Genomic DNA, 23803 nt, shown 5'->3' with positions numbered 1-23803 from the left:
TAATAAGATATTGACTTTTTGCATGGAATAGTAATCAGACACTAGCGTACACCCCAGACATTCGAAGCAAATAAATCATCTCATTATTCATAACACATGTGGACATCGCCTTATAACCGTTACAGAAATGAGCGTCATATACATTAATCATCACAGAAGTATAAAAGGGAATAGGTAGGTAGGGGAAAGGAAAAAATATCAAAATAGAACAGTGTCATGCGCCATAGAGCAAACACGTGCTCTCGAAAAGGATCTCACTCCTGAGTCGGGGCTGGGATATCACCTAGTGTCTTCACAAGGGCCTTGAGTCCGGGATTGGTCTCTCCTGCGGCTATTTCTAGCTCGCTCACTGTCTTCATAATGTCCCGACCCAACTGTCGGACCAGGTCATAAGTCGCCTGCAGGGCACCGCTCTTGTGGAGGAGCTCCAAAATCTGGATCTTGCTTTCGGCAGGTAATGAGGCTCCTTCGGCCTTCTGTCTGAAGATGCCCAGGATAATACTCTTGGCGGTAGGGTCCATGTTGCAGCACCTGACGACCGCATAAGAGATCTTGCCGTGGTCCAGATCTTCACCGAAGCCTCTTTGGTTGTTGCCCGTAAGCAGTCCCAGATACTCGTTGCGGATCTGGTACCACCGGCCGAATAATTTTGTGAGAAGCTCAAAGTCCAGCGACGAGCCTTCCATGCTGGCGGACTGCATGAGGCGCACCAACATCCGGAAGATAGATCCGCTCTTCTTATCGACCATCTCCAAGTATTCCTGCTCGGTCGGACATTGAAGCGAGAAGCGCCAGTTCAGCTCCCAAGACTGTCCGATAAAATGCGTTTCAAGCTCCTCCAGGAGGCCGTCAAGCATACCGGGGCAGTTGAGCCCGTTCACGGTCTTGGCGACACGGACGAACATGTAGGCAGCGCTGTTGATGGATTGAGCGGGACCGAAGACGAGGTGAGCCGCGGTCTTCTGGCGTTGGAGAGATGATTGGTCCTGAATGTTGGCCAGAATCTCAGAGCTGTCGTGGAGGTCATTGACCACTTGCTTGACAAAGGTGAGAGGTCGGTTAGGAACTTGAAGCCAGGCATTAAGTGCGGAAACCAGCTCCAATTGCACCTCATTAGCCGAGATAGACCCGATGTAATTTGTTGGTGCTAGTAAGGGTGTGGCGTCAAGGTGCACTGCCGGGTGTTCTTCTCCGTTGACCAGAGGCGTCCACACTGGTTCTTCTGCGGGCTCATCACCACCCTCTACATGGCTAGCAATGCCATTCACACGCACCTCCTCCTCCTCGTTTTCTCCTTCTCCTTCTTCTTCTTCTTCTTCCTCATCCTCGGACTCGTCCTCGTCGCTTGAGCTCTCCTCGTCCGATTCTTCATCGCTTTCCTCTTCGGCAGTTTCGGGAACCACGTACCGAGGTGCATTCGTGCACCAGTAATGGATTCCACCAAGGGAAGCTTCCAGGACCTCCATCCATTTTCGCAGCTTTGGGGCGAGGTCCGGATGGGCTTGATACAACGCCTCACGTCTCTTGATGAATTCCTTTTCATTTTCCAGAATGAGCTCTTTCGTCTTCACACGTGCGTCATCCTCCGACATGTTCTGGTGCTGCATGAGGAACAGTATCACGTTCGCAACGCGACGTTTCTTGACCTCGCGCTTTTCTTTCGGCCAGCTGTAGTAGTCATTGGTGAAGAACATGGTTCGCTCAGCTGCGTCCAGCGCATCTCTGACGATCGCCTGGTCCTCCTTTCCAAGCCGAGTTCCGTGGGCAAATCCCATTAGGGTCCAGTAAACACTGTTGTACCAGTCAGAGTCTGTTTCACCTTATGGAACACGGAGACATGTGATAAACTTACTCAATTCCTGCATTAAGACGCCGACGAGCCACGTAGTCGTCAAGATTGGCACAATTATCGGCAGTGGGGACATCCGGGGTGACGAGCCAGTTGCTCCGGTAGCAGTCGATGATCTCAAGCCCATCCTTGTCAGTTAGTTCTCCTGTCACTTTCTCCAGAAGCTTCTTCCTGGCTTCGGCTCGGGGCGATTCAACCAGCTCCTCCGGCTTGTCTGCTACAGGTGTGTTCTTGCTATCGGCATGGTCTGGATGAATGATTAGATATAGACACGCGTCTGGTAGCCAGGTCAACGTACCGTCATGGACGTTTCCGAGTTCAGTCAAATATGCGACCAGTTCCAACCTTTCGGGCATGCACTCTGGATATAGAAAGCTAGCGTAGTTTCCCACCGGAGACGTCAGATAGCTGCTTTTCGACTTGGCCTCATCGCTGTCGAGGGTGGCCGTCAAGTCTTCCAAGAAGCGATCGCTACCTCTTTGGGCCACATGATCGTATTTGTGTATCCGTGCAGTCAGAGTGGTGAAACAGTCATTCTGTTGCTGGGTAGCAGCGTCTATGGGCTGCGAGTGAGCCCAAACCTCAATCGGCTCATTTACTGTTGGTGCATCTGAGGCCGCTTCGGACTGGGCAACGGACAAGACGCGGGAGGTACTTTTGCTTCTTCTCCTCTTATGGGATATGAAGTTGGAGTATTGTCTGAACATTGGTTGATGTGTTATGAAAAAATGATAAACAAAGCAAGGAAAAAGGGATATGCAAGTAGATGTACAATGCCAAGCTGGCGACGACGTGCAAGTTCTTTAGGAAGACGAAGAAAGGAAGAAGAATTCCAGTTTCCTCTGGTATCCTACGACCGGCTCTTTATAGGCAACCAGTCGTCGCAATTGGCGTCGAGGATTGAGCAAAGGCCATGATGCATGTAACTGTAAAAATTTTTTTCGCCCATCAACACAGCATTGACCAAGTATTGGCCCATTAGGAAGCTAAACAGTCAGCTCGAGGACCTACTTGCCGCAAGTAAAGTATGATATTAGGTCTAATATGCAGGCTGCACGCTGATTGGGGGCTGCAGCGACTGTTTTGCTGGCGGATACTTTTTTCTCCATAGCTCATGTGGAGCCACGCAACGCTCACCGCTTCATCAGTTCGCAGCTGGTGGGTTTCGCCCAGCCGCCTCGTACAGTAGATGCGAGGCCGTTTGGTTGTTATTGTTTGGTTGTGGTTGTTGTTGTTGTTGTTGTTTTTGGCTCGCCTTCCTCGTCGCCTTACACCCGGATCCAGTGGTGATGGCTTTTCTTTGGGTTCGGGTGATGCTTCTCACTCATTTGCGAGGCGATCTTGGCTCTATACAATCCCGGATGAAGATCGTTCGCACTTTGCAACCTCACAACCATGACCCTGGGGCATATTGACCCTCACTCCCGAAGGCATCTACGAAAGATAGCCATCTCGCGCTAATCTCGGAGAGTTTGATCACGATACCGCATGTCATATGAGCAGTTGATATGGTAACAAACGGAATGAATGGGGCATGCTTTTTTAGTCACACTACAAGAATGTCCGAATGAAGCCTTAGCGTGGAAAAAGTGGGCCCCCTCGCTTCATCAGCAACGTTTTGTTCTCTTCATTTGTCCCAGAATGGTTAATTCCTACTACCCAGTCTCGAGGGCTTCCGGTGCTGAATCGCTAGGTTTCACACCTCTCTTCGATTCCTCGATCGCGATCCCGACGTCATAGGCCATTCCTTTCAACATTTTTTGGATCATTCTGACTACCCCGGTTTTCCAGTGTTTTTCCCGTCGACATTCCACCAAGAGCGATTGTATCAAAGGAGGAGGGGTGTGCAGCATGATGAGCCATCATGCTAACCACCAGGATCACAGTGCAGTACAGCAGTACATGATCGACATCCCCCTCCTGCGATAAGCCCATAACGGAAATCCAGCGAGGCTAATGCGCGCGTCAAAGTCAATTTTTCGCCCTCTGAACCGAGCGCTATGACGTAGCAGGTATAGTCGACAATATGAGAAGGAGTCCAAAGTCATCCCTCCTCTGATAATACCGTTCACATCCCAGTGTCCGTAGATTACTGCACTTGGGTACCCCGAGGGAGTGAGGCGTTGCGCGTCTAAATCCACCATCCTAACCTCATCATATGCGGCTACTGCGGCTCCGGGACTATACTACCTCGTCCCTTCATGAGGGGGCTACAGTAGACGACGATATGATATTTTCGATTCCTGCTATTCGGCCGAGTCGAGTAGCTTGAGTACTAACTATCACTAGCACATATATTCTCTGAGTTGTCCAAAAAATATCGAATTTTGAGAAATAAAAAGATACAATACAGTATTCGAACAAGATAAAGAAAGTGGCGGGGGAGGGGTCACTTTTTTCACTTTTTCTTAACACAACCTTTTATAGAACTGATAAGACTCCAACCTAAAAGAAAAAAAAAAAAAAAAGTCCAAATACCGATAATAGATACGTAGTCCAAACTCCAGAGTGGCATTAATGCGCGGACACTCCAACGGGTCCGCCGATCAACGAACGATCGGCATTCGGCTCTCGGATATAAAGTTTTCCTGGGATGAACTTTTCATGCCCTACAGACTACAGTACAGAATACGTACATACATCCTACATACAACAAGGCAGCTATGAAGAAAGGCTAATCCTTCAATCCCTAGCATGAATATCGAACCCTTTTTTTTTTCGGTTTTTTCTTTCGGCGGCAACAGCCGTACACCCACATAACATTACATAAAGTACGTTGCGCAATCAGAGACTGGTTGGCGCTCATTTGTATGACGTGGGTTAGTACATAGTAAGTAGTAGGAGGAGCCAAGGTTGTTGGGTGGCGGTTTTTGTGTAACCTATCCTTAGGTAGTAAAACCTCCTTTTTTTGTTGTTATTAGGTTTGTTTTTATTTATTTTTATTCTTTTTTCGGGGGATCTTCGCAAAGTAGGTTATGTGAGTTTGTGTGGCTGGGAGCTTCTCCCTTACTTTTGATACTTTGGGATTTTCGAGGGTTGGTACTGTACCAAAGCTTGTCTGTTATTGGCGGTTAAACACGGGTTTAGGATCCCATGTGGTTGCCATGCTTGAGGTTTATATACTTTTTCTTGGTATGCGTATACGATATATAGTTGTACTACGTAGTCCACTGTGTATGCTATGCAGCCCTATACTAGATTTATCATGGATGCATATTCTGTCCATTCACAAGAACTAATTCATTCTCAATGAAGACTCATAATATTCCCGTGACAATGATATATTTCCTCAATTTATCTTTTGCACACCACACCACACCCCTTCGGACAGCGGGGATATAGTTCGACATGTAGACGAAGAAATCGAAAGAGCTAAGATTGGGCATGTTGAAGTACCTTAAACGATAAAGAAACAATAAACCAGTAACTACCATGCAAAACAACGTGCATGCCAATTTCCATGTTGAAGGAACAAAGCACAGCACACTTCCCTGAGAACAACTTTCTGACCTGGCAACAACAAAACAATTCCTCAGAATCATGTTACGCAACCACTCACAGAGTACCAGTCGATGAGACCCAGAGACCAGTCTGCCAGGAACAGCAGTAAGTAGCACCTTCCCATCAACGCTGTATCTATCCCACTTGGACTGATCTCGCGCACGTCGTGTCTTCAGACGCCCTACTGGCTGCCAAGGCACTCTGTGCGCCCTTGTCCTAGGTTGTAAACGCAACTAGAGGGTGCTTACACGGCCATACAATGGTGATGTCCAGATCCATACTATAATCATCAGTTAGTGTGGAAGGGGTCATCGCTACTGGATGATCGCGCAAGTGGTCCCCTAGCTGCAGAGATAACCCACGACAAGGATGCAGAAAGTGCCCTGGCGGTGAGTAATTCGTACACCTGAAGTCACATTAATCTGCATGGCGTGTTCCCCATGCTCTCATAATTAAAAAAGGGGGCGGGGTTATTGAAGAACATTACCACTCATTATAGACTAAAGGGCTCTATGCAGGCCAGGAGAGACCCAATACCGCCACAACGGATCGCACAGCTTGGATATTCTCCCCACTGTCGATGTAGACGGCGCCCAAGATGGCCTCAACGGTTGTAGCCATGATTTTGCCGGAGACGATGCCGTCCTGCGAGGGGTTGACGTAGATGTAGCGATCGAGGCCCTTTTGTAAGCCAGTTCTTGCTAGGAAGGCGTTACTGGCTTTTCCGCTGTGGGTGTCGTTGATTTGTTCTGGTGAATTGGTGAGTGTGTTTGTAGTCGTAAGATGTGGGCTAATTAGTAACTTACCTCTTGTTGCATGGGCTTGGTATCCGTCTTTGGTAAGGACTAGGCATAAGGCTGCGTCACCCAGCTGGGCGAGGTCTTTGTGTCCGTCTAGCCGATGGGGGGTGAGGATTGCTATGGAGCCTGGAGTGCGGAGGGCTTCATGGACGATTGCGGGGTTGGTGAAGGTGTAGTCGATCATTTTCTCGATGAGTTGGGATCTGGTGTCGGTTGGGATAAGAAGTCTGGTCATGGTGACGTTTGTTTGGTGGTGAGTGATGGCTAGGACATAAGGTGAATGTTGCAGATGGAATGCTGGAGAGGGGCTCAATGTTGGGCTCTTTTATACTTACCCCTCATGTGGGTTGAATCATGTGACGGCATCCTCAGTCTTTTGGTCACCATTGAACTATGTTCTGGCTGATGTGAAGAACAATCCGATGAAAAGTATCATGTTGTCAATCTATGAGCTTTCACCTTACTATGTGAGATTGCGGAAGAGATTGTAGACATTCAACAAACAAGTATCTTCATTAAAGAGAATACTTCGACTCGGGACGCCTTCATGGGAAAATAACAAAAGGGGATATAAAAGAAACATCCAAAACGATATAACCAAAAAATTCCATATCCATGTTGCCCTTAGCCAAGGGATACTTCCAACACCCCAATCATCATTCGAGAAATATAAACAACCCATGACGCCCAAGTGTTCCATTCCGCATGTCCAAGATAAACACAAAAAGCACGCTAAAAAAAACAGCAGATGAGCAAGCAAAATTTTAGTGACCGTATAGGTAGGTGCGAGTTATACATGATAAGATGAGAGGGTACGGAAGTCACGAAGGAAAAGAAAAGAAGGCACAAGGAGTGGCTCGGGGCCTTCAGGGAGCCTAGTGCCGAATAAATAGAGTAGGACATTCGCGATGCTGCCATATACAGTGAGACGATCATCCAGGTAGAGGTATGTCAGGTAGTATGTACAGCAGACCGAAGGGAGCAATGAGGGAGGAGTGTTTAGGCAAGCGAGGAGTGCATTGTAGGTTTGTAGTCATGTTCGGTGATGGTTGTGGAGTGTTCTAGTTCGGTTGCGGTTGGTTTTGCGACGTCTGATGGGTGACGATGTTGAAGTCTAAAAAGGGTGTTGTCGGTTATATCATCGAAAGTGTGGTAAGTGTCTTCGGTCTTCGAGGGACTAGTGCCGGTAACCGAGGCATCTTTGGCACTGAAGTCCCCATCCGACGCCGAGTCGGACGTTCCGACAGTCGAGATGGAATGAAATTCATCCTTATCAATATTGCCATTATGTAAGTGAGAAGCTTCAGCAGAGGAAACACTAGACGCGTCATTCTTCACATCCAAAGGCAGCTCTGCGAAGCTACTCAGCTCCGCCATTCCCAGGCTCGATACCACAGACCGCTTGCTAGGGGATGGAGGACCAACAGTAGGTGAGACTGGAGTTGACATTGAGCCATAACCCCGATAGGGATTTCGCGGCGGCAGTGCAGGAGGAACCCTCTTGGGAATTGTCACTAGTCGTGCACGAGTGAAAGTAGGTGACTGACGCTTCGGGCTTATTGAGGTCAAATCTTCAACAGGAGAACTTGGGAAACTGTCACATTTCGTGACGGTGGCGCTGCTAACCTCGTGGATTTCGACGTCATCGTCCACTAAGTCATCGTCGCCGTCATGCGTGGCATTGTGAGAGTGATCCACTGGGTGCTCTGGGATAATAGTTTCCCATCCACGCTCTTCATGATCCCACGAACTTTTCTCTGTGCGTTCTGCAAAATCTCGATTACTTCGGGAAGAGGCACGGCTGATAGAAGTACGGGCCGTCAGAGGGGGTTCGTCGGTTTGAGTGCCTCTGTCGATGCTGGCGTAGCTCTGTACACTAGTCCGCCAACTGTTGCGCGGTGAACTATCAACGCTGTGCCGGAAGGTCGAATAGATAGGACTGGTAGGGCTGGGTCGGAATTCAAAACTATTCACGTGTGGACGAGTTTTGGTGCCTGCTTCGCGAATGAAGAGGCCCTCAGCCTCCAAAGCTTTAACGCCGAAAGGATCGGGGTCATCCGGAGCCGGAATTCCAAACTTCATGGGAGGAGAAGAACTACCAGAGGCCGGTAGAACTTCTACATCCCCAGGAGTTGGTTCTCCCGCGGCAGACACCAGACTTTCATCGACATCCTTATCGCCCTGGGCCGCCTTGACGGTCTGGATGAGGGTTTTTATCGACGTCGGAGGACGTTTCGCTTTCCCGGCCAAGATATCCGTCACTGAGATGCGCTCGCCATAAAAGCGCTCGTTCTCGTCGGTACGCTCAATGATTATCGTTCCATCTACCTGGACGCCTGCATACAGACCTCGACTTTTCATGTAGGTCCATATGGGAGCTTGGCGCTTGTGAACCTCGGAGTCGAGAACGCCTCCCATACCCACTGGGCCCGCGGATGCACTAACTTCTCCGCCCAATGTACAACGAACCTTCTTGAATGCCTCTAGCGCCTCATAGGTATTGATCACAACCACACAGTCATAGATATCAACGCCCGCCAAAAAGCCAATGCCCGCGGTATGAAGCATTATACCCGAGGGAGGACTCCACTCACCGGTCTCGGGGATTTTGGCCAAGAGGACACCACTTCCGCCCGAGCCGCTGAGCCAAAGACCTGTACGCATCGTGGTAAAGATGGCGAGACCTTTGGCGCGCTTGATAACTTCCGTGGGGATCTTTTTCAGAACTCGTTGCTTGCCCTTGGGGCGATCTATCTTGCCACTCTTCACAGCATCTGTGCTTTGTTTTTCGGTCTCTTCATCGGCGTAAAAACCATCTTTGCAAAAACTTCGTAGAATGCGAGCTGCCTTGTCGCTTTCTCTGTCCAGGGTCATCGGCCAGAAGGCTTCGGCGCCAACCCGATTGGACAAGCGGTTTACAGGATCACCCAATTTGTCGAGAGTATGCCATGCCTTATCAAAGCCCTTTTTGGAGGTCCCTTTAGTCTTTTCCCAGAATGAGGGCGCCATTGTGACGATTTGGATTTCGCCTACCGTCTATGGGCCATACATAAAGAAAGAGGGAAAGTGAGGTGGACAGGGTTGAGTTTTGAAAAGAACAGTACGCAAAGGAAATACCTCTACAACTCGAATGCGGATACCTCAGGAGAACTCAATGTGTCGAATGCAGCTTAACATGTAATGCGATTGGCTGCCCTTGATTTCCTAAAGCGACGTGAAAAATGTAGGTATGATGGAACAGCAGACGGGAACAGTGCGTTGCTGACACAACCGCGGAATGCGTGGTCGAAAGGCTCCAGAATGTCGCTGGACAGGAAACGGGACGTTGAATATATGTCAGAGAAATCTGCACAGTTGAAGGTTTTTTTCAGACGAGAACTACATTGTGCAGCAGCAGAGGATAAAAAGTCAGTTTTGGATGTTCTTGCTCCGTTCGATCCGTGTTCCAGACCCGCCGGTCGATGAGGTGGGTGGCGATGAGTCGTACGCATGAAAGGGAGAGGGAACCATGGAACTTGCACACCAAGGGACCATGGAAGAAGGGTCCAGCTTACCTCGGACGAACTCGTGAACAATACTGAGTAATCCAGGGCAACTTCACGTCAATCAATCAATAATCGATAGACTCCGACAGGCACCAAGGTTTTTGATCATCAATTCCCCCAAGGGATATGTTGGAAGTATAACCGATATAGTAATTGAGCAAGGAATGGAGTATGCGGAAGGGGACCAAGGGACATATATTTATTATTCTAGTTTCACGAAACACCCTAGGAAGTCCAAAAAGACTCGGGGAAAGGATATCAAAGTGGCGGTAGTAGTAGTAGTAGTATAGATGGTTGGTAGATGGGGGTAGTCGTGATGATATAATTATATGAAAAGATATAGAAGAAAAATATTAAAAAAAAAAAAAAAAAAAAAAGAAAAAGAAAAAAAAAAAAAAAAAAAAAAAAAAAGAAAAGAGGGAAGTGGAGAAAAGGGAAAATCAGAAATGGACGGGTATTAAATAAAGTAATCCAAATAGTAACTATGAATCTGTGCCCAAGACCAGCAATACAATACTGGATCGAAGAAGCATCGTTCAAGGAGGAGTCAATGCGAGTGGCGCCGTGGCTTAGAGCTGAGCAAGAATAATCGGGTGGATGGGGAGGGACGGGATATAAATTGAATAGTATAGAAGTAGTTCGGCTGCTCCGGATAGGTACTTAGGAACCATCCAGAATCGTGCGTGGTAATAGAATACTAGTACTATCCAGAAGAAAAATAGAAAAGTAAAAAAAAAAAAGGAAATAAAAGAAACAGAAGCATCGGATATATGGCAACGACAAGGGAAAAAAAAGAAAGTACTCGGAGTAGTGCTGAGGAGAAAAGAGGAGAATGTCATCATAGGCGTAGCTCCGCCATCGTCATCGGTTGATAAGCAGGAGATCGATTGATGGATTAGTTGCAGCGGCTCCATTCAAGAGTGGAGTCGTGCCTCATCATCTTTTCTCTCTCTCTCTCTTTTTTTTTTTTTTTTTTCTTCTTTTACCCTTTCATCTTTACACCAAAAAATTTAAGTTAGATTGACTAGGCATCGTTTCTTTTTTATTTAATAATAATAATATTATTTTCCCCCACCCCTTTTCCACTTCTTTTGCGACCTACCTTTGAACTTGCCTAAGAGAGATTTGATTCGATAGATTGACTCGATCCTTCGATAGCCCTATAATCTTCCCTTGGCCAATGGTCTAGCCGTCCTGTCAATGCTTTTGTTCATAGATCGAATCCATGGTTCTTCTGGGAAATTTCTTCTCTATTCTCACTATTCTCTGTGCAGTGTATGCAGGTGTAGTACGTACTCTATCCTCCGTAAGTGTGGCTTTAATTTCCCTCTGTAACACAGGCAGCTCCATTTTCATCAATGGAACCAAAGATGGTCTGCCAATTCCCGTTCCCAATTAATAACTATATTCGGTTCGTATGTACCCAAGGCACCCATCCGTGCCCTTCCGTGCCAGGATTCCTGCCTAACAACGTAGAATTTGACTTGATTATCGCAACCGGCGTCAGAAGAATCCCTTCAAACAAATTGATATCCGGGTAGTTACCTCAGAAACCCAAGGGGGGAGAAAGGGAAAGCAGAGAGAAAAAGTAGCTGATCTCTCAACCGATACATATGACAGCTCCAATTCTTCTCCCCCATCCCTTTCAGCCCCCAGCCACACCATGATATTTTAGATTTGGGCTCCTGTCTTCTCCCTTTCGGCCCGCTTGTCAATTCCCCGGGCCCATGAAACCCTAGCCAAGGGATTGTCCTGCAACCTTTCCTTTTTGCCCCGTCGTTTCATGACAGGTCTGATTGGAATTCCAGACACGCCCTGGAAGGGATACAGTAGTCGTTTCAATAGTTTCGGGAATTTTCTGCCCGTCGGATTTTGCTCTCTATTTTATTTTATTTTATTCTGGTTTAATTTTAATTTTAATTTGGTCACTTTTCACTTTCCAGGTTTTTTTTATTTTTTCTTTTGCTTTTCTGCAAAAAAAAAAAAAAAATACCCCCGATGAGAATCATCGTTGCGTACTGTACAACCCGGTTGATGATAGTTTGTCGACAACCCTGGCCTGATGGCCGACAAGGGTTATTGTTTAGAAGTGAGGTTATTATGATTCCTCTTTTTTCCGCTCTTTCCAGTAACCTGGTAAGCCATCCCGGTCATCGCATGAGGACGATCCATCCACCTGAACACCGATCCTTCCCAAAAAGGAAATACTCAGATCGTCGTCAGATCCCGCGATCCGGTGGCTTTGCTTTTTGGGAACACGCATAACTGGGCCTAATTCTCCACATAGGGTAGTATGAAATTGACAAGAACCCAATGCGCTATGTGCTGTAGTTCTGAGTGACAGCTCCGTACTAACGCTTCATAGTATGGCTAGTGTTTATAGTCAGGGTGGTATCGCATCTAGTATGTATTTGCTGCAGTAGTAGGCGGTAGCGCGTACTCTTTCTACACAACATCCTTTTCTGATGCTGACACTCGAGCTATTTGATTTGATTTGATTTGATTTGATTTGATTTGTTTGATCATTCCTTTCTCTTTTATGTTTTTTTTGGGGCCCTCTTGCTCTTTTTGCCTACCTTCAACGGTCCCACATATTCGCCCTCCGGAGTCTGGGCCCCAGTCGCTACACCCTGATTCAATATCAGGACGTCATTGGTCCAACTTAAGGATAATTGAAGGTGATAAGTCAAGAAACCAGTCCGGATCAGAACTTCTCTTCGATATCACGTGTAGTCAGGATACATTGTCACGAACTCATTCACCATGACCCAAGACCGAGACCCACCGAACAGGTGAAAAAAAAGGTCCACCGTTCCATCATCCACCTACTCTGAAACTGAAGAATCACAGGAAACGTTCCACAAAGGCTCGGCTGGACCTCAGGGCCTCGATCAATGGCCCAGAAGCCTCACTCGTAAGAAGTATGGAATGTGCAGTATCCATCTGGCAAGTTGCAACTAAACGAACGTCGGGCCCGAATAGACTCCAGAGTGCCATAAATGAGCCTAGCCTCGGTATACTCCGGGGAACATACAATGGCTCATACGTCTGATGTGCACGTCCGATCGCAGTAATCGGACCCGACAGCTCGAGTCCATCTAGTCTAGTTTCTTGACTAGTTTAAGCTTACTATCCTTTTTTTTTTCTTTTTTTTTTCCCCCTTTACCTGTTTAATACACCCCCCTGATCAATTAAAGATCGGTTGATAAATGTTTGTTGCCACTTAGTGGCTCGATCGGTGATGTCCAGTCAATCCTAATTTCAAATAGCCATTCGAGCGTCTCGCTGTTGTCACTCTTCATTTTCAGTACCTCTATGGAACATAAGTAAGTAGCAGTAATAGACCAAAATAGAAAAGTAATCTACACGACACAGACCAGCTGCAAATCTCCCTTAAAATGGAGTGACACCAGCACTTGCATACACTACATACATACAAGTAGTATACTAAGACCCGTCAGTTACAGAAACCCCGACTAAAGATAGAGGCCATGTCTCGGAATCTGCAGAGGGACATTTCTCCCCTCGATGTACGTAGACGTCTTTCACACGATACAGATTAACTACCGAGAGTTTCTTTTGGATTATTTTTTTTTTCTGGATTTTTACTCTCCTCCCATTTCCCACGAGACTTGCGATCAACGCCGCCCATGCTTGGATTACCCTGTCTGTTCGCATTACCCATGATTTGATATATCATTTCGTTGACGGCTTAGCGTGGGTCTTTTGGATGTATCCATTCTACATAACTCGATTGAAGTTCGTTCCGTTAGCTTGGGGCTAGTGGGTAACTTCCATGCCCGCTAGAACGGCTGGGGCAATTATTCGCTAGAGATGATCTATCCTGGGTTCGTGTCAATATGTAAGGGTGGTTTTTTGTTGGGAGTGAAACGTCGTGGTGACTACATCACGAGGTCGATTTATCTAGAATTTTTATAAAAGTCTGATCGATGCAGTAGTGGATTCCGACACGTCAGGCAAATTATATTTTTTTACTGAGAAATTGAACATGGAGAAATTTGAAGGTCTACTGACTCGTAGACGAAGTCTAAGTAATCATAAACATACACTAACCGACTATACGATTCACAGAGCACCCAGCTCCTTCAGCTTTCCGATCAATCCATCGACGTCCTCAACCTTGCCGCCACCCTGGCGGGCCGGGGGTTCTGCAGAGAGTTAGTTAACATGCCAGCCCTGACACAAATAAAAGAAAAAAAAAAAAAAGCTTCAGCAACTGAAGAACTTACCAGTGACCTTTAGCGTCTTCAAGCGCTTCTTATCCTCCACACCAAAGTCCGCCAGCGTCTTCTTCTCCAACGGCTTCTTCTTGGCCTTCATAATGTTCGGCAGAGTAGCATACCTCGGCTCGTTGAGTCGCAAATCGGTAGTAATGATGAGAGGCAACTTGGCCCGAAGGGTCTCAACACCGCCATCAACCTCGTGGGTGATCTCCACTGTTCCCTGCTCATCCTTGATATCTACCTTGCTAGCCTGCGTCGCCTGAGGCCAGCCCAACAGGCCCGCGAGCATCTGACCGGTCTGACCCTGGTCGCCATCAATAGCCTGCTTCCCGAGCAGCACCAGGTTGATGTTCTCCTTGTTGACAACCTCCTTCAGCATCTTCGCGATGGTAAGAGGCTCCAGGCCCCCATCGTTGGAGTCGGCGACGTCGACGTGGAACGCGCGGTCGGCGCCCATGGCCATCGCCGTGCGGAGGGTGTCGGCACATTTGGCTCCGCCCGCGGAGAGAGCGAGAATGTTCTCGACTTTAAGAGGACCCTTGCGCTCACGGAGGCGGACGGCCTCCTCGATCGAAAGTTCGTCGAATGGGTTGAGCGAGTGCTTGACGCCGGCGGTTTCGACGCCGGTCTGGGCCTTGTTGATACGGGGTTTGATCTAATTTTCAGGGAATTAGTAATTGGCATCAGCTGTCACATTGGACTCGGTAGCATTAAAATGGCGATGTGAGCGTAAGCCCCTCCAACATTTTGGTCGTGAGTTTTGCGGCCGGAGGTGACTCTTTCACCGAAGACGGAGAGCACAAAAACTTACCGCGTAGTCGATCACCCGCTTGACGGGTACCAAAATGCGTAAACCGCTGGCCATTATGGACGATACTGTGAAAGCTCTTTAAATCTGTCAAGCCAATGGAGGGCGAAAGCCGTTAAGGAGTAGAAAGTGAGGTAGAAGAGGGTAGTGAATGAGGACCGATGCGTCGGAGCAGATCCGGGGCAGAACAGAAGCAGGTGACTTGACTTTCCAGGGCGGAGAGCTGCTGTTACGCCGACGCGGCCCGACGCCCTCTTCCCTTTCCGCCTCAGCCCCTCCGCTTCCAACCGAGGTTACCACGACATGCCCAAGGCTTATATGTACGAAATGGTTGGGGATTGGATTGATGTTTTAAGAGTATCGGACTACGGGAAATGATTCATACTCATTGTGCGCAGATGTCTCTCTATTCTGTTCATTGAATCGTGCCCTCGTTCGGTGGGGTCTGCCCACACTCACTCACTCTAGTCACGTCCATAGCATGTGATTCCTAGATCTATTACCATGTCTCCTGCTTGTACCGGCCAGACTTCTCCATGCCAAGCAAATACTCTTCTGCCTCTTCTCTGCTGAAGCGCTCTGCGTCGGTTTCCCCACCATGCTGGAATGCCTCAATCAGCGCCTCCCGGACAGCTTGCGGCATTCGTCCTGACGACCCGCACACATACACTGACCCAGCCATCTCATGCAAGAGTCTAAAGAATAGTCCAAAGTTATCTCGGATAACGTCCTGCACATAGACCTTTTGTTTCTGGTCCCTGGAGAACGCCGCAAAGACCTCCAATTTAACCAACTTACTCAGCTGCTGCCACTCTTCATCAAAGAAGAAATCGGCATTCCGGTTACGCCCTCCAAAGAGAAGAATAGTAGGCCCAATGGTCGGCTCAGCCCCACCATTTTCGTCCTTATACGCCTTGATAAAGGCAGCTTTCTCCCAGATCATAGACCGTAACGGCGCAACTCCGGTGCCGGGACCAACCAAAACCGTTGGTCCAGATAGCTGACCCAACGATGAATTCAGGCCTCCACGCTGCAGATGCACTTTCAAGGTACTCCCCGGTTGCAGTACCGATATATACTTTGTGCAGACACCCTCTCTGATTCTCTTGATTATGGTCTTGTATTTCACGATAGCGATTAATAGTTCGAACTTGGCTCCACCTTCGGGTGTCCGCTTCAGTTCGCCTCCGCTGGCAATGCTGAATTGTCGCCCTCTGAGAACGGGGAACACCGACGTCGCATGCTGCCAAGGGATCTTCACCGTATCGAACTCATGTAAAACCTCCAGGATGCTGCGTCTCGGTCGCGAGGTATAATCCCAGAGCTCATCCAGGAACTCGGGATTAGTAAACTCAAGTAGTCGCTCCTTCTGCATTTCATCATTAGTGTAATGAGAAATCTCCGAGAAGAACCTCCGGCGAGGGATCGCTCGAATATCTAAGTAGTCCATGATGAGCGCGCGTAGCGTCAGCTTCGGATACAACTCCAGGTTAGGAATGGGTGGTAAAGGTAGGTCTTCGACGGAATGCTGGTTATTAGCAGGGACCAGCGAGACCAACTGATCGGCCTGGTCTTCCCAGCCCATCATCTGAATCAGGGCTTGGACGTCCTCGGCGAAGTTCTTGGGCAAGATGGAGATCATGTCCCCGGGGACATAGGTGACGGAGTCGGGAACCGTCAGGGAGACGTGTCGTACATCTTGCCAGTGCTTTGGAGGTGTCACCCGTTTGTTTTGGGTAAGGGTTGCAGTCAGTGTATCTGGGATCGGGCGGAGGTCATGCTCTAGTCGGGACTTTGAATCTTTGGCTGAGATGCTCTGATTCTCTGTTCCTGAGACAACAGGATCCGCGTTGGGGCTTGGGGTTTGACCCTGTAATTGCAGCACCCATTTTGGTGGTAATTGGACATCATCCGGTATCGGATGCTGACCTTCAGGAAGAGGGTATGTGTCCAGCAAGTGTTTACGGAAGTCCGTTATCCAAGGAATAAATGTTCCTTCCAGTCTGGAGGTTCATCAGTACAACAAATAGAAACATAGGGTTTTTGACTATCAACATACCCCTCAGGATGCTGTTGATCCGCCTCTCCACTAAGACAGGTCTCACTTGCGCCCAACTGAATCAATCTCTTGCACAGCTTGCGCGCAGCCCAATTGAACCTTTTTACGCGTTAGAAACCGATCCAAATCCAAATACCAACACCCCACAAAAATGCGACTCACTTAGGATAAGAACTATCCCCCAACCCAAACGACGTAAACTTAACGCCCTCCAAAAACGTCGGCGGAAGCCTCTTCAAAAGCAAAGATCTCCAAAACGTCCGTGCATTAGCAGGTAGATCTCCCTGACCCGTCGTCGAGATAGCAAAGACAACAATAGTATACGAGCTCAATTTCTCCTATACATCACCATTAGCCCTGACTCTATGTGACCACCATGGCTATAGATGGGGGGGGAGACCGCACTGGCTTGACATGGTTCATCTCCGAAACCTGAGTCATGAAATGTAGGCGCTCGGCCAAAGACCCCAGCTCTTCGGCCACCTCTTGGGCATTACCGGTTTCTGAGCCATAGAGAATGAGAGCAGACCGTTTACGGGGTCCTGATCCCTGATCCTGGCTCATCATGCAGGTACTTTTATCGCGCTGCTCGTCTTGTATTGGGGTTTGATAACCCCTCCATTTTTGCGGTTTTCGCCGGCGGGACGGAATGACGTCAGGCCGAAGTCGCTGCATTATTTATAACTTGTCATAAAGGGTGGCTTATGTGATTATGCATTAGTTGTGTATACTCATGCCATTGTTTCTATACTCCATAACCTGGACATCCTCCTTCTCTGTTGCCTGATAGACGTTTCGCTCAGTGCAAAATCTCGTTATTTATCATTTATTATAGTTTATCGTTCTATTGCCGCTCAATATTTAAGCCAAACAACAATCTAGGTTACCCTAGAACTTCCAGCCGTTATATATATCTACGCCACGTACTATACCGCTGACGTTGGATTTAAAGCTCTGGCCATAATTATTCATACTTGAGATACTAGTAATAGGAACTTGCTAGTTACTGCGGAAGCAGCTCTTCATATACAACACCCGTACATAGCTGGAGTTATTCGGCAGCTTAGCCACAGGTGCTAAACTTCTATAAGCCGACAGAAACTTTGTAGTCGTTCAATCATTCTCTACTTGCCTATATCATTGATGAATCTTATAAGTCAGCTAGTAAAAGTAGCAATCAGATAATTTGAATCCACATTCAGAGAATCATCCGAATCAAAGAGCAGCAAGGATTCAAGTATACAATAAAAGGTTCAGCAAGTTAGGGCTGTCACTGAGCGACACCAAAAGTTTGATAAAGGACATTCATAGTCAGAAATATTCATTGCATGTCCATGAAGACGGAAGGGATCACCTGTTAGACAACAGGTACTAAATCTAGGTGAAGGTAGTAATCGTAGAAAGGCCTATGAGTCACTAATAGTCTACGATAGTGTGGTGCTTAGATGTGTCAAACCAACTCGAGTATCACTTGTTATTACGAGTTACAAAATACATAAAATAAAGTAATGTGATAGATATAAGGACCCTTTGCATTTGATGAAGGCATAGTAAAACCTATAATATGGAGAAAAACCTATACCAGAGCCAGACTCAGGTACAAATGCCTCATTTCATTTGCCCAGTTGCAGGTCCATCTCCAGCAGTGCCTACTCAGGAGAACAAGAATATCTTCCTCCTTGTTAAACTACCACACGTAGTTAACCCAGGCACCGCTCGGCTCATAGCAGTAGATATAATCAAGCTGCTGGGGCGGGATAACGATATTTGAGCCCCGTTTAGCCTGATAGTCGGGAGGGTGGTTAGGGTGATGACTAAAGTGCGGTATAAGCAAGCGACCCCAAGCAGGAACAAATACTATATATGATCTGGGAACTTACCGCCACAAAACGCAGTTAGCTGTGTTTTGGATATCAGTCAAGACTCCTCTATAATATCAACCGTTAGTAAATAATGTACCTAAATAGAGTGTACCTAAATAGAGTGGAAGTGGGCACTTACGGATGTTCTAATTTTGTGAGCTTTTCTGCTTCGATTTTCTCCTGGTAGAAGTCACCATTGGAGGTATAGGCAATCTATTCAGTAGATAGTCAGCTCATAGATCGAATATTAGACTTTCCTCTGGTGGGGAGAGATTATATACATTAACCGTTTCTCCAAGAACAACAGAAGTGTAGAGTACAACGGTGGTTGCGATGAGCGACTTAGTGATCTGCATGTTGAGTGTGGGTGTATTAGAATTATGGATAGTCCTTATTAGAGAAGAATAGAATGTTGAGCTGAGGAGGAAGTAATGACGGTCGAAGAGAAACGTAGCTCTTAAATATCTTTTTTTCCCTTAACAACTTGATCTGCATCAAGATTTCTATTGTGATATCATTCAAGATAGCATAGTTTACTCGATTTCCGTTTGCATTCATGGTATCCTACTTTTCGGAGAATTCAAAGTCTAGGCCTTGTATAAGTCTCAGTGAGCTGGTCATTGAAGTGTCCAGAGATGTCGACATCGCAACGACGAGATCTATATAATGACGCTGAGACAGTTGGACTCCATGATGCTACTGGACGATCACCGAGCATATACACCGATAAGGTTTATTTACTGTCTGGCTGGATTTGATCAGTTAGGGTAAGCCTTGATTGTTGGTTGAAACGAGATGAGGTTACATTGATAACATCGGTCGAGCTCCGACGTCAACTGTCATAGTGGAGCTTAGGAGCCCGATCCACGCAATTTATACACAAAAGTCTCTTCATTTTATCCAAACTGATCCATACCGTTTGCCACAGTGTAATTGATTTCACGATGCAAAATGGCCGAAGCTGAACATCTCATACATCGCACGGTCCAGGAGCTTCGTCGAAGGACTCCACACAGAGTTAGCAATCTAGGTTAGAGGTGAACTTTAAGTTTAACGACCGGCAACGTTAGGATAACCTCACAGGTCCGAGGGAAAGTACTATCTACGAAGTACTAGTCCAAAGTAGAAGGGTCCTGTTTGTTGAGTGCTGTGTACGTATACTCAATAGATAAAATGATGCGAACAAGTCGAGCTGGTCACAACTTAGGTACTACCGTGGTAACAATCTGCATTGATCGCGAGTAACTAAGCTAAGCACATGAATGGGGCCCCTTACTTATTCTATATTGTCCTATCCTGGCCATATTTTCGCCATGGGTCTATCGCGTGGAAGGTGCAACCTGTAGTATCATCCCGAGCATATATAGTCTGGCCCTTATACGGAGTAAACCATGCCAGAGATGGCCAGGGGCCCTCATACCTCACACAGCTTCCTTGCTAAGGAGCCCTGGAGCGAAGGAATAGCCTCATATTACACATTCCAGCTCATCCGCCCCTACGAGTATACCATGAACCAAACCATACCCCTCAAAAGGAAACTAGCATGCAATTCCGCTCCACCATGCAAATGCATCCATCCATCCATATATATGATATATAAAAACACCGCTCATAGAAAAGAAACCATATTCGAAAGAAAGAAAAGGGTATCTCGGAAAGTTCAAGCGTTCTCCCGCTTTAATAAGTATCCTCATCACCGCCGCCACCACCATCCCCGAATCCATCATCCCCATACTCATCATCGCCGCCGTCAAAGTACTGCTCAGCGTTATAGTCGCCACCCATCTCATCATCATCATCCTCAAAGTCATCATCCATAATTTCCTCCTCACCCTGCTCATCATCTGGCTCCAAGAGATCATCATTCTCACCACCCTCGTCATCTTCATCGCCCGTCTTCCGTCGCTTCCCGATATCTTCATCTTCCTCGTCATCATCCTCGAATCCACGCTTAAGCGGCGGTCGCACCATCTTCGCAACGAACCCATCCACCGCCGCACCGGCCTTGAAGTTTGGCTGAATGACCTCCCAAAGATCGTCGCGGGGGAAGAACTTCATGACTATTTCAAACATCATTAACAAATACTCTTCCCCTTCTCCAATTATACTTCAAAGGAAAACAAGAAAGGGAGAAAACTCACTATAAGGCCGCCCACTCAATTTCGGAATGGCCCTCTTCTTCTTCTGATACTTCCCCGAATAAGACGGCATGCCGTGGAACGGATCGAAATGCTGTCTCGCCGCCTTCGACTTTCTACCGGACAAGCCCGGATCAAGAACAGAGTAATAGGGACCGTCGTGGAACTGCTCGCGAAGAGCCCGGTACAGATCAACTTGCTTTTGTTCGCGCTCGCTTAGGGATCGGGCTTGGGGGACGGTGTATTTCTGGGAAATAAAAGAAAGGTCCATATAAGCTTCTTGCACCCCTTCTCGATCTCTTGTAGTGTATTTGCTTGCATTTCAGTTGCGCAAGATCAAAAGTTAGAGGGACGTACAGGGTAGAGGGGTGTAGGCGCAGTGTCTGGTTCCCCGTTTGGGTCATTGTCCCAAGTAAATTCTGCGCCGGGCAGCTTTCTGCCCTTTTTCGCTCCGAACCGGGACATGGGTATGTCTTTAAGGGTGGACTTTTGTTATAGATGTGCTGGGATCGTCCTAAGTTTTTGGGGTGATAATTTGGAGTCAAGGTTTCTTTGCGGCAGAAATGATGGATGAGGAGTAGTTTGCGGCGATCAGAAAAAAAGTTACGGCGGAGGTTCGACTCACCGCCTTCCCGGATGGGTCTCAAGAGGGCAATCAGGGCTTATGAGATATAACCCTACTATTTATCAAGTGAATTGAAGGATGGGTAGCGGGATATAGTGATGCTCAGTTTCATTATAATCCTGAATTGGTGAACTTTGCTGTAGTAATGAGAAGGGCGCTCTCAGCGCTGACATAACGGTACAGTATTGGTGATGCATGCATCGCTTGACAATACAGACTTTATAGACCAACAGTCTCAACCCGGTTTCCACTCTGCGTTACTGGTCCCCATGGTCCTTCGCTTACCCTCTGCTGAAGGGTGCGCATAATATCCTCGAATCCTGCCATATCACCACCTGTTTCCTTGAGATGATTGTGTAACGCCACTAACACCTCGTATTTCGCTGTTGCAACTTTCCAGACTGCGTTTTGCGAATCGCCTGCGCCACCTCCAACAAATTCAGCATACGAGCGGGGTGCCTTGAAAAGATAAGGTAGAAGAACGGTCAAAGCTGGTGGGGTAAGAGCTGCCCAGGCACCCGATGAGGGAAGCACTCCTTGAGAAGCTGGGGACAGACTGCCTAAGCCCTGTTCAGAAGGAAGCTGGTACCGGGATGTGCCTGGAACAGAAGAAGTTACTTCCACAGAAAGCTTCTCCCAATTCGCTGTGATAATAGCTCTCATGAATGAAATGGCTGCTAGAGAGACATCCTTCATGGCCAAAATGTCAGCCGCAGCGACAATATCCGTCCAGAAAGTGCTGTGCTGGTTCAAGTACATAAAGTAAAGTATCCGAGCTGCTGCTGCCTCTTTGTGCCAATCTGTGGCTGTCTGGCCAGCTGTATTAAGCTCCATCGTATCGGGAAGATATAGTTTCGAAGGGCCGTGGAGAATTTTGCTCAATACATCTAATGCCTCCTTGTTGGGTGGGCTCGTGGGAAGAGCCAGAACAGGATTCAAGCCCTGTTTAGTGGCTTCCACAAGCAGAACTCGGGGAATGCAGGAGAGCACGTTGAGTTGACCGCTTGGGACAGGCCCATGCGCCCACTGAGCGGATGAGATCGTCACCGACGCGGAAATCCGTGATAGGATTCGGTCTAATAGATGCTTGGGATTCTGTAGAAAATGATTAGGATACAACTCTGCATACTGCGCAACGTAAGCCATGATAGGACCACAAAGATAGTTCAGATCCACAGGATCCAATTTCGACTCGTCCAAGTAGTAACTCAGAAGAGAGGAATGTATGTTGTGCGAGATAAGGAAGTCAAGAGCAGGGGACGAGAAGGTAGATGCCGCCTGGACAAAGGACCGAGCAGTAAGGCCAGGGGCTTGTATCTCCAGGAGGTCATGGAAGAAGTTCAACAAGGTCATATGCATCAGAACATCAGTTGTCTCGACCATTTCGCAAGCTGCAAAATGCAGAAGGCTGTTACTATTGTATCTAGTCTCAATATCCGGTATTTGTGGGCTTGAGATAATGTCCCAGCGCAGGTTGCCAGCCTTCGCAAGGAAGCCCATCAGCCGGCCTTGGGCTACGGTTTTGTCGCGTTTCGAAAGGTTTCCAGAGCCATTCTCGGTGAGGCTGCACAATGAAAATAAGCGTCCGTAAACGTCTCTGTCGGTGAAAACCCTCCTCCACACGAGACCCTGCCCTCCAGTACCCTCTTGCCCTTCATTGGAACCTTCCCCATTTTCTAAGGGGCTTGTCAGATCAACTTCTAGTAGTGCCCATATAGCATCAAAAGCAGCCTGAGCGACAGCAGTTGAAGAAGTTGAGAGCCAGAGTTCCACCAGAGAAGCGATTAGCTCAGAGTCACCAGCCACTATGGCGGCGTCGCTGGGCGCCTGTCCGGCCTTGCTCAGTAGAGCTAAAGCTAAAGAGTTGATGGGTGGCGATGGTGCCTTGAACCCCGCAATGAAATCAATTGGGGGGTCGACCGAACGAAGGTCAGTGAAGCTAGTATATGCAGTAGCTTTGATAGCAAGAGTAGTGATGGGAGTGGGATCCTCTTGGAGTACAGGAAGCAGCTGAGAGATCAGCGGCAAGAGAGTTGCAGGGACACTGCTGTCCGTACTCTCTGTAAGCTGCAGCTTCAGTTTGTCAATGATGGGAATGTCTAAGCGAACGGAGGGGTCGCGTTGGACTTGTTGCAGGTGAAGTTTCACCTCGTTATACGTAGATGGTACTGCCATTTTGTCCGAAAATGTTTCACTCACTAGCGACCCTCTCCCACAGCTGATGGATAGATAGTAGAAGATGGTTGCTCAGGAACGTCGCATCTATCGTTTGTGATGGTGGGGAAGCTCCATGCAAACACGACAAACAGCGACGATAGCTCCGCACTCTCCATGGTTTAGTTCCTTTACAAGTCAACCTCCAACAGCCTATC

The 23803-nt window shown here is 47.6% G+C and overlaps 9 protein-coding genes across 9 annotated transcripts; 1 reads left to right on the top strand and 8 right to left on the bottom strand.

Moving 5' to 3' along the window:
* Positions 1-33: 33 nt before the first annotated feature.
* On the bottom strand, positions 34-2689 carry BDV27DRAFT_130731 (isoprenoid synthase domain-containing protein). Its single transcript, XM_032067482.1, has 3 exons — positions 2148-2689; positions 1853-2096; positions 34-1791 (listed from the first exon to the last, which is right to left on the bottom strand). The coding sequence occupies exons 1-3, from the start codon at positions 2554-2556 to the stop codon at positions 255-257; spliced, it is 2190 nt and encodes a 729-aa protein (XP_031926022.1). The 5' UTR covers positions 2557-2689; the 3' UTR covers positions 34-254.
* Positions 2690-2753: 64 nt separating this feature from the next.
* Positions 2754-3465, top strand: BDV27DRAFT_130730 (uncharacterized protein). Its single transcript, XM_032067481.1, has one exon. It carries the CDS (start codon positions 3039-3041, stop codon positions 3246-3248), a length of 210 nt encoding a protein of 69 aa, XP_031926021.1. The 5' UTR covers positions 2754-3038; the 3' UTR covers positions 3249-3465.
* A 1598-nt stretch (positions 3466-5063) lies between these two features.
* BDV27DRAFT_13161 (uncharacterized protein) lies at positions 5064-5625 on the bottom strand. The gene has a single exon (XM_032067670.1). It carries the CDS (start codon positions 5389-5391, stop codon positions 5107-5109), a length of 285 nt encoding a protein of 94 aa, XP_031926020.1. The 5' UTR covers positions 5392-5625; the 3' UTR covers positions 5064-5106.
* Positions 5626-6437, bottom strand: BDV27DRAFT_13160 (ribonuclease III domain-containing protein). The gene is made up of 2 exons (XM_032067666.1): positions 6157-6437; positions 5626-6099 (listed from the first exon to the last, which is right to left on the bottom strand). The coding sequence occupies exons 1-2, from the start codon at positions 6383-6385 to the stop codon at positions 5861-5863; spliced, it is 468 nt and encodes a 155-aa protein (XP_031926019.1). The 5' UTR covers positions 6386-6437; the 3' UTR covers positions 5626-5860.
* A 562-nt stretch (positions 6438-6999) lies between these two features.
* On the bottom strand, positions 7000-9371 carry BDV27DRAFT_13157 (uncharacterized protein). Its single transcript, XM_032067659.1, has one exon. It carries the CDS (start codon positions 9157-9159, stop codon positions 7150-7152), a length of 2010 nt encoding a protein of 669 aa, XP_031926018.1. The 5' UTR covers positions 9160-9371; the 3' UTR covers positions 7000-7149.
* Positions 9372-13781: 4410 nt separating this feature from the next.
* On the bottom strand, positions 13782-17370 carry BDV27DRAFT_146542 (uncharacterized protein; the record flags this gene model as incomplete). The annotated part of the gene is made up of 7 exons (XM_032070595.1): positions 13782-13864; positions 13946-14594; positions 14751-14796; positions 15269-16750; positions 16807-16905; positions 16969-17144; positions 17212-17370. 7 exons carry the CDS (start codon positions 17368-17370, stop codon positions 13782-13784), a joined length of 2694 nt encoding a protein of 897 aa, XP_031926017.1.
* Positions 17371-18272: 902 nt separating this feature from the next.
* On the bottom strand, positions 18273-19067 carry BDV27DRAFT_130723 (uncharacterized protein). Its single transcript, XM_032067480.1, has 4 exons — positions 18950-19067; positions 18808-18881; positions 18687-18734; positions 18273-18620 (listed from the first exon to the last, which is right to left on the bottom strand). The coding sequence occupies exons 1-4, from the start codon at positions 19022-19024 to the stop codon at positions 18494-18496; spliced, it is 324 nt and encodes a 107-aa protein (XP_031926016.1). The 5' UTR covers positions 19025-19067; the 3' UTR covers positions 18273-18493.
* Positions 19068-20088: 1021 nt separating this feature from the next.
* On the bottom strand, positions 20089-21352 carry BDV27DRAFT_130722 (DNA-directed RNA polymerase III subunit C31). Its single transcript, XM_032067479.1, has 3 exons — positions 21164-21352; positions 20810-21053; positions 20089-20728 (listed from the first exon to the last, which is right to left on the bottom strand). Exons 1-3 carry the CDS (start codon positions 21269-21271, stop codon positions 20346-20348), a joined length of 735 nt encoding a protein of 244 aa, XP_031926015.1. The 5' UTR covers positions 21272-21352; the 3' UTR covers positions 20089-20345.
* Positions 21353-21532: 180 nt separating this feature from the next.
* Positions 21533-23659, bottom strand: BDV27DRAFT_130721 (uncharacterized protein). Its single transcript, XM_032067478.1, has one exon. It carries the CDS (start codon positions 23604-23606, stop codon positions 21651-21653), a length of 1956 nt encoding a protein of 651 aa, XP_031926014.1. The 5' UTR covers positions 23607-23659; the 3' UTR covers positions 21533-21650.
* Positions 23660-23803: the final 144 nt, after the last annotated feature.

The sequence above is a fragment of the Aspergillus caelatus genome, assembly GCF_009193585.1.
Source record: "Aspergillus caelatus strain CBS 763.97 unplaced genomic scaffold BDV27scaffold_127, whole genome shotgun sequence".
NCBI lineage: Eukaryota > Fungi > Ascomycota > Eurotiomycetes > Eurotiales > Aspergillaceae > Aspergillus > Aspergillus caelatus.
Note: the sequence above shows the minus strand (reverse complement) of the source record. Positions and strands in the feature narration are given on the sequence as shown.

Coding starts and splice junctions, on each gene's coding strand:
- BDV27DRAFT_130721 (XM_032067478.1), bottom strand. CDS start 23,606: ATGGCAGTACCATCTACGTATAACGAGGTGAAACTTCACCTGCAACAA.
- BDV27DRAFT_130723 (XM_032067480.1), bottom strand. CDS start 19,024: ATGCAGATCACTAAGTCGCTCATCGCAACCACCGTTGTACTCTACACT. Junction 18,882..18,949: donor TTCTTGGAGAAACGGTTAAT/GTATATAATCTC, acceptor TCTACTGAATAG/ATTGCCTATACCTCCAATGG. Junction 18,735..18,807: donor CTCACAAAATTAGAACATCC/GTAAGTGCCCAC, acceptor TTGATATTATAG/AGGAGTCTTGACTGATATCC.
- BDV27DRAFT_13157 (XM_032067659.1), bottom strand. CDS start 9,159: ATGGCGCCCTCATTCTGGGAAAAGACTAAAGGGACCTCCAAAAAGGGC.
- BDV27DRAFT_130731 (XM_032067482.1), bottom strand. CDS start 2,556: ATGTTCAGACAATACTCCAACTTCATATCCCATAAGAGGAGAAGAAGC. Junction 2,097..2,147: donor ACTCGGAAACGTCCATGACG/GTACGTTGACCT, acceptor TCATTCATCCAG/ACCATGCCGATAGCAAGAAC. Junction 1,792..1,852: donor CGTCTTAATGCAGGAATTGA/GTAAGTTTATCA, acceptor CTGGTACAACAG/TGTTTACTGGACCCTAATGG.
- BDV27DRAFT_13161 (XM_032067670.1), bottom strand. CDS start 5,391: ATGATTCTGAGGAATTGTTTTGTTGTTGCCAGGTCAGAAAGTTGTTCT.
- BDV27DRAFT_130722 (XM_032067479.1), bottom strand. CDS start 21,271: ATGTCCCGGTTCGGAGCGAAAAAGGGCAGAAAGCTGCCCGGCGCAGAA. Junction 21,054..21,163: donor CGCCTACACCCCTCTACCCT/GTACGTCCCTCT, acceptor TTTATTTCCCAG/AAATACACCGTCCCCCAAGC. Junction 20,729..20,809: donor ATTGAGTGGGCGGCCTTATA/GTGAGTTTTCTC, acceptor TGTTTGAAATAG/TCATGAAGTTCTTCCCCCGC.
- BDV27DRAFT_13160 (XM_032067666.1), bottom strand. CDS start 6,385: ATGACCAGACTTCTTATCCCAACCGACACCAGATCCCAACTCATCGAG. Junction 6,100..6,156: donor CCAAGCCCATGCAACAAGAG/GTAAGTTACTAA, acceptor CCAATTCACCAG/AACAAATCAACGACACCCAC.
- BDV27DRAFT_130730 (XM_032067481.1), top strand. CDS start 3,039: ATGCGAGGCCGTTTGGTTGTTATTGTTTGGTTGTGGTTGTTGTTGTTG.